The sequence below is a fragment of the Pterocles gutturalis genome, unplaced genomic scaffold (genome assembly GCF_000699245.1).
Source record: "Pterocles gutturalis isolate BGI_N339 unplaced genomic scaffold, ASM69924v1 scaffold30906, whole genome shotgun sequence".
Classification (NCBI taxonomy): domain Eukaryota; kingdom Metazoa; phylum Chordata; class Aves; order Pterocliformes; family Pteroclidae; genus Pterocles; species Pterocles gutturalis.
The window spans coordinates 7,809-15,678 of NW_010101468.1; the positions used below are offsets into that span (position 1 = coordinate 7,809).

Here is a 7,870-nt window from a genome sequence, read left to right on the forward strand (position 1 = left end):
TTAATGAAAACGGATCCTCTTCACAACTTTGGTGTATTGTAGATTATAATGAAAGATGTAAAATATTCAGGCTTTTTTCCTTTTTTTGGACTTTGTATTTTACTGCATGTCTAATTTTTAATCAATAAAGAACAAATTGTCCATTGCCACGTGTTTGGCATGTGGTTTACATGTCGTTGGGTTGGATGGTTTCTCTTGGGGAAGGGATTTGTCTGAGTGGTGTCTGCAGCCCCTGGGACATTTCTGTTTGGGGTGGTGGGAGGTTTGACAACCCCCAGGAAGACTGAGTGAGGAAGGGATGGGGGATGTTCTACAGGACTTGTGTGCGGAAATGCCCTGTTGCAGATTTCTCCCATCCCTGTATGCCTTCCCCAAGTCTTTCCTGCATCTTTCCAGCCCGTGGGGTGGCCCAGGACTGGTGGGAAGGGTGGACATCCCGTCTGTGGCTTGCTCCTGGTTGCACAGGAAAGCTGCAGAAGGTGAAGGGAAGAGTCTCCTGTCACCTGGGTGCACAGCCAGCTGGCCGTCCTTCCTCCTCTCCGGCTCTCCTCATCCGTTAGCATCACTCCCTTTATTTCCCTGGACTTTTCCTAGCTCTGAATCACTCTGGGCTGTCTTGTCCTCTCTGAACCTTTCCTGCCCAAGTGGAACTGCCAGGGACTGTCTCAAGTGGTTTAGCAAATGCAGCTTGTGCAGTTGCTTTGGAGAAGAGTCTTTTCCCCCTCTCAATGCCACCTGGACTTGCAGAGGGGGTGATCCGGGGTGCCTGAAACCAGGGTCCTTCTCTAGCCAGCACCATATGTTTGTGAGTGGTACAGAGATGATTAATATATTACAGGGTGTACTTAGGACAGGTAAAACATCAGGCATTAAGTCTATCCTGACTTTACATGTTTGTGGTGGCTGCCTCCGAATGCAGAGCTTATCTTAGGTTTAAACATTAATTCCAGCCCTTTGGAGAGTCTGCTCCAGCACTGTCCTGTTCCAGACGCAGCTGCCAATGTCGGGCGTCGGGGAAATTCTGAAAGCGGTTGGTGATTTTGGGCCGTTTCAGAAACGGCTGGTGCTGCTCACCTTGTTTCCATGCCTCAGTGTGGCTTTCCACCAGTTTTGCCAACTTTTTATGGTTTCAAATGTGCCACATTACTGTGACACCAGCTGGATCCTTGCCGTCTGCCCCAACCTGACCGAGGAAGAGCAGCTGAACCTCACCCTGCCCCGGGATGCAGATGGGGAGTATGTCCGGTGCTCCATGTACTCGCCGGTGGACTGGGACCTTGACTCCATCGTGGTGTATGGCCTGAACACCACGGAGAAGTGCCGCAGCGGCTGGGTGTACCCCTCGGCACCACCGCCGTCCCTGCTGACCGAGGTCTGTAGTCGCCTTTTGACATGTTGGGGACATGGAAGGGATGGGACACCCCGATGGCTAGCCTGTCCTGGTGCCAGCCACAGGTTGCCCAGAGAAGCTGTGGATGCCCCATCCCTGGAGGGGTTCAAGGCCAGGCTGGATGAGGCTTTGAGCAACCTGGGCTAGTGGGAGGTGTCCCTGCCTGTGGCAGGGGGTTGGAACGGGAGGATCTTTAAGGTCCCTTCCAACCCAAGCCATTCTGTGTGCAAATGGGCTGGGCTGAGATTTATATCAGATATATTTTGGGGACCTTGGCTCTACCACCCAGCCCCTAGGTGTGGTCCTGGGGGTGCTGCATGCAAACAGGCTGAAATAGGGATGTCCATGGGGTCACAGGCAGAGCCAGCGGTGAGATTAATCACACCTGGTAGGACCTTTTGGGTCTTGCTGCCTCTCAGCAGGCTGGGGGTAACCTTCTGACTTGTCCCTGTGCCCAGCTTTGTGCTCTGGGCACCCTGGCCAGGGGCAGGATGGCTCAGTGCTTGGTCTCAGCTCCCTCACATAGTGAGGAACCCTCAGGACGAGTGGCTGTGGGGCGTCTGCTCGGGGTCTCAGCATGGTGACTCCAGCTCAGGGTGGTCTCAAACAGCTTGTGCTCCTCATGGCTCCTCACTCTGTGCGGAGGTCCCAGGTTTGAGGAGGAGAGGAGAGCTTGTAAAGCCACTCATGTAACTGTCAACAGGAGCTTCAGCAATGCCCCAGTAGGCAGTGCTACACTTCTGTCAGTGCTTTCTGATCTCTCTGTATTTCCTTTCTATGCTCCTCCCTATCTGACCCTTCCTATAGATGCTCTCTGGATGCTGGCAGCTACAGAACATTTCTTTAACAGAAACTTCTTGGCCCAGGGAGCAGTGTTGCACTCACCCTTTTTCCTTCGGGAGGGCAGTCTAGGAGAAGTGAGGTGCTGGGACTTCTGTCCCAAGCCCCACTTTAAGCAAAACTTGTCAACCAGGAGGCTCTGGGGGTACCTAGGCTGGAGGAGGATCTGGCAGGTCCCTGTGCCTGGGAAGGGGACCACTGGGTGCTCCATGGTCTGCATGGAGACTCACGTCCTTGGAGGTGGGATCAGAAAACATCTGGAGCCTGCTGAGAATAAAAGCATCTCTGTTCCTTCCTCCAGTTTGACCTGGTGTGTGACAGGAAGGACCTGAATGACATCTCCCAGTCCATCTACATGGTGGGGATGTTGCTAGGATCCATCATATTTGGGCCACTGAGTGACAGGTGAGGGGACACAACCACCCATCCAGTGTCTGTGCAAAGCCAGTGGTGCACAGGGCAGCACGGTGATGCCAGCCTGGCCGGTCACTGCACCCTGTGCGTTTTGTCACTGCTCCTCACTGACGGGGACCCTGACCAAAGTCCTCCGGTCCTGCGAGGACATGGCCACACAGGGGGTGGAAGGGAGGAGGGCACAGTATGTGCACAGGGTGCTTCATGTGTCAGCTGGGAGCCCAGTCTGAGCCTCAGCACCCTCAAGGCCAGGCTGGATGATGCTTTGAGCAACCTGGGCTAGTGGGAGGTGTCCCTGCCCATGGCAGGAGGGTGGAACTCGATGGTCTTTAAGGTCCCTTCCAACCCAAACCACTCTATGGTTCTGTGATACGACCACTGTGTAACCCTCTGGGCTCTTCCCCACCTCCACGGGGTCTCTCCACATACCGACTGTGTCTTCCCTCTTCCTCCCCAGGATCGGCCGCCGGCCAGTCATTCTGATCTCCATCTTCCTCCAGGGCTTGTTTGGTGTAGGGATTGCCTTTGTGCCCCATTTCTACGTGTACATGGCCTTCAGATGCGTCGTGGGGGCTTCGGTGTCAGGGATCACCATGACAATACTGGCCTTGGGTGAGTAGGATGCTCTTGCCCCGAGGCAGATGGATGTGGCCTCTCAAGATGCACTATAGGAAAGGTCTGTAAAGAAATAAAAATCACCATGTATGACTTTAAAAGCACTGGGGTGAGGACAGGTGTTGCTCCACACCGCCCTTTGGCACTTTGGCATCTCCCCAACCCTGGGTGAGGGCCACAGGGAGAAGCTCTCCCATGGCAGTGTTCAGAGCAGGGCAAGGACGCAGCCTCCTGGCTCAGGCTGGTGTGGGAAGAGCCCCACGGCTCTGGGACATGACCGATGTGGGCCCCACCTCTGCCCCAGTGAGGGGCTGTGGGGACGCTGGGAGCAAAGAGGTGACATACCTGAGCTTCATGTCCTCTTGCAGAGGGACAGGACACACTGACAGTCATGGATCTCATCAAACACTGGTGACTTGCATGGGTGATTGATGCCAGAGCTCTGACTGCCAGTCTCCTCACCTCCTGCAGAGACCTTTTCCAGGGGAAACACCCTGGTTGCATCAGGGAAAATCATTTGCATGCATGACTCTGAACCTTCGCTTTTCTTTTCAGCTACAGAATGGGTTGGTGTCTCCTCCCGGCCCAAGGCAGTGCTTACTTCTCACTGCTGTTTCGCCATCGGGCAGATGCTTTTGGCTGGCTTGAGTTACGGTATTCGGAACTGGAGGCTGCTGGAGATTGCCGGATCTGCTCCCATATTTGCCTTTTTCTTCTGCGTCCGGTAAGGAGGAGTGGGGCAGAGCGCCTTGTGGCCACGACAGCAGCGGGGGTGAGGGCCAGCAGCGAGGAGGCAGCAGCTCAGGAGCAGGTTGGGTTCTTCCCCTGAGAGTGCAGATGCTGGAGGGGCTTCAGCACATCTCCCTGGAGTGCTGGACCTCTGAGAGCAGGAGCTGCTTTGCTTCGGGTCTTCAAATGCGGCCCTTGGTATTTAGACCCGTCCGTCACATGTAATGTGCATTGCTTGCTGGACGTGGTCACAGGGAGATGGGCTGTGGGGAAATTCAGCTGGTCACTGCAGCATCTCCTGATTTCATCTCCTTGACAGGGTCCTGCCAGAATCAGCTCGGTGGCTGGTGACAAAAGGCAGACTAGAAGAAGCTAAGAAGATCCTTCAGAAGGCAGCATCCATCAACAAGAGCACCATTCCACCAGGACTCCTCGAGCAGGTACCCGTAATGGCACAGGAAACTGCGTGTTGTCTTCAGAGACGTTGCTCTGTGCTTGGGTTTGTAGCAGCCACCGTAGCAGCTCATTTGCGAAGTGATTTTCCATGTCCTCTGGAGATGATTTGGGGATGGACTGTGGGTGTGTGAGACCAGCTTCAGCTACTTGTACAGAGACAAGGTCAGGGAAGAGGCACAGCTTCTGCTGAGGCTCAGCCTGGAGCTTACTGGAGTCCACCTTGGGATATGGAAAGGATCCGAATGCTTCCCTGGCTTTTCTTCTGTAGGAGTGTTGAGGATGAGCACAAGGTCTCTGTTTAGTCTCTGGTTTTCCATGTATAAATGCCCAAAGTGGAGCTTACCTCCTTGCCCACCTCAAAGTCCCTGCACTGGGGAAATGTTCTTCCCAAGGAACCTCTTAGTCACCAGATTACTGCATTGGGCAAGCAGAGCATGGGTGCAGGAGCCCAGCCCTACTGGGCTGCCTTCCCTCCTGGCGCAGTCTGGGGTCACAAGCTTGTCCAGCTGAGGCTTTTCTTTGGCTGCAGATGGAAAAGGAGTTGGCCATGGGTTTCCTTTGCCTGGTTTAACTCATTTGGCTTTCTGCATTTTTAAGTTGAAGCCTGAGAAACAGACCAAGTCTGGAAGTACTTTGGATCTCTTTGGGAAAAAGCACCTCCGGAAGGTGACTTTAATCATGTCATGCGCCTGGTAAGATATCCCTTGGTCCCCTCTTTCCAAACTTCTAGGTGAAGAAAAGAGGGATAGATGATTAGTCGTAACTGTAAATTCACCTTGTGGTTTTGGGGTGTTATTGATGGATGTTTCTGTTTCCTGCTGTTCAAAATGTGGTTTGTGGGAAATGCTAGAGCCATGCCAGGTTTGGCAGCCCTGTGGCGTTGGTCTGGTTTTATGTCCCCTGGGAAATGCCGTGGCTTGGTCAAAATTTTGTTGTTGGAGATCAATATTGTATTTGCTCGTGGCCAACAGATACGCTCAGTGCCACCTTGCCCGGCTTTCAGGTTTGTGAACAGCCTTGTCTACTACGGGTTGAGTCTGAACGTGACCAGTTTTGGTCTGGACATCTACCTGACACAGCTTGCGTTTGGAGCAGTGGAAATCCCAGCCCGTCTTGGTTGTATCGTCATGCTGCAGTGGTTCGGGAGGAAGAAAACCCAGTCTGTCCTCCTGCTGCTGAGTGGCCTGGTGTGTCTGATCATCACTGGCATCCCTGAAGGTGAACAAGCTCTTCCCATCCTGAGAGGACCACTTCTGGGACAGGGAGGCACAAAGCCCTGATCCTCCCCTTGCTGGTGCAGGTCCCGTCCTCCCAACGGGGCTGGCTCACGCCTCCCAGGGCTTGCGCTGGCCCTGGTGCCGTGGCCACAAAGGACTTGGCCAACTCCCCAAGGCCCATCCTGATCAGCAAACCTTTGCCTGCTGATGGCGATGGGAGAGCATAGAGCTGAGCCCCGTAGGCCACCTGTTAGCAGAGTTGTCCTCTGGGAAAATTAATACGTAGGAAGGTGAGATGATGGATGCCAAGTGCTCTGAAGGTGGTCCCCAGGCCAGAGCTGCTCCTTGGCCCACGTTCAGGCACCGTTCAGAGGTGATGGCTCCCTGCAGACAACACAGCTGTTGCCGTGCATCCCCAGCCTCTGTTTCTGAGCAGTGCTGGGCCCTCGTCCCACAGCGCTGGTCTCTCCTCCTCCCTTCAGACCAGCCTGTGGTGACCACTGTCCTGGCCGTCATCGGCAAGTTCACCGCCTCGGCCTCCTTCTCCACCTCCTACGTCTACTCTGCAGAGCTCTTCCCCACAGTCGTCAGGTGAGGTCTCACTGGCCGGTGGCAGTGGTGGGGCAAGATCCCGGTTGTCCCCATGGCCACACTCAGTCCTACAGTGGCCTGGGGGGGTACCAAGCCCTGCCTACACCTCCCGCTGCCCCTCACCCCCCAGGCAGACCGGCGTGGGGCTGTGCTCGATGGCGTCGCGGGTGGCAGCGATAATGGCCCCCCTGATCCGCCTCCTGGGCCAGTACCACCAGGCCATCCCCATGGCCATCTACGGGAGTGCCCCTGTGGTGGGGGGGCTGCTCTGTGTCCTGCTGCCTGAGACCCGCGGCACCGAGCTGGCGGATGACACAGGCAGGGGCTGGCTGCCCCCCAGCTGAGGTGAGTACCTGGGACATGGGCTGCCAGCCCTGTGGGAGGCCACCGATGTTGTGTGGGCTGGCGTTGGGGGGTTCTTGGAGAGATCACAGTGGTTGGAGGGCAGGGAGCAGGGCTGCCCCACTGTGGAGGGAGGGAAGGAGGCCCCATAACCCTGCCCATGGTGGTCTTCCCTTCGTTCCCGTCCATGGGATGGAAGGACTCCAGGAATGGCCAGTGCTTTGCTTGACCCCCCTATCCTCCCCAGGGGAGGGAAGGTGTCTTGTAGCCAAGCCCTCTGGCTTTTGGCCTCCTGTACCTCCCAGCAGCACCCCATTGCCCGTGGGACCGGGTGGAATTGCATCCTCCACTTTTGTTGCCCTGATGGGAGCAGGGTGTCCGTGGGGGCCCAGAGAGTGGGTTGTCAATGAGAAGGCAGGATGCTGAAGGCTGCATGTCTCGGAAAAGGCTGCCATCAGCTCTTAACAAGTCTTTTTTTTTGTTTTTTTACCTCTTTTCCCTTTCATTAGGTCTGGGAAAACACCAACAGCAGCTCTGAAAACGGACACGTGAAAGGAAAAGATGGTGGCCAAGACGAGACAAAGACTACGTACTTCTAGCTGGGCCTGCGAGCGGCTGTAATTAAAGGCAACCTAGTGCTGTGCTGGCACCGAGGACAGGCAGGGTCTCCATTGGCAGGACACCACCACCTCTCAAGCCATCACTGCCAGTTCTCTTTCCTTTTTTGCCTTCCTGTATCTCCCTCTATGGCTTGTCCTCAGGCACTGCATGCAGTCTCTGGTGTTCAACAGTGCCCTGGATGGAGAAAATCTGAATGAGAAAGCCAGAGCAGATGCAGCACTGAAAACAATCTCACACTTACAAGGAGTGATCTCTCTTGACTGTCTAGCATGGTCTTCTCACCCTCTCTTAAAAACACTCCTGTTAATTTTTTCTTTTTTTAATTTAAGACACTCAGATGAGGAAAAAAAGGTGAGATGGAAGAAACAGCAAGCAGTGAGCGAAGGTGTGTAACAGGCAGCAGGATTTTTGGCTTTGTGCTGGTGGCTTTGAATGAAAGCATGTCATGATGCTTTGTGCACAGAACACTGTGCTGTTGGGCTGTGGTGTAGGACTGCATTAATTTGTTCCAGGAAACTAAGAGATGTTGTGGCAGATGGTCTCTTAGAAGAAATTTCAGACCTTTCTGGGAACTATCAAATCTGTTCTACTTTTTTCTAGTCTATTGCTTCTTCCTGTATCCGTCTCTTTCTTTGGGTGGTTTATAACCACTTTT

General features: G+C 54.4%; 1 protein-coding gene across 1 annotated transcript; it reads left to right on the forward strand.

Moving 5' to 3' along the window:
* Positions 1 to 1,000: 1,000 nt before the first annotated feature.
* On the forward strand, positions 1,001 to 7,193 carry SLC22A13 (solute carrier family 22 (organic anion/urate transporter), member 13). Its single transcript, XM_010083629.1, has 10 exons — positions 1,001 to 1,372; positions 2,532 to 2,635; positions 3,102 to 3,256; positions 3,815 to 3,983; positions 4,308 to 4,428; positions 5,042 to 5,136; positions 5,448 to 5,662; positions 6,144 to 6,252; positions 6,383 to 6,557; positions 7,104 to 7,193. Exons 1-10 carry the CDS (start codon positions 1,001 to 1,003, stop codon positions 7,191 to 7,193), a joined length of 1,605 nt encoding a protein of 534 aa, XP_010081931.1.
* Positions 7,194 to 7,870: the final 677 nt, after the last annotated feature.

Coding starts and splice junctions, on each gene's coding strand:
- SLC22A13 (XM_010083629.1), top strand. CDS start 1,001: ATGTCGGGCGTCGGGGAAATTCTGAAAGCGGTTGGTGATTTTGGGCCG. Junction 4,429..5,041: donor CACCAGGACTCCTCGAGCAG/GTACCCGTAATG, acceptor TGCATTTTTAAG/TTGAAGCCTGAGAAACAGAC. Junction 6,558..7,103: donor AGACCCGCGGCACCGAGCTG/GCGGATGACACA, acceptor CCCTTTCATTAG/GTCTGGGAAAACACCAACAG.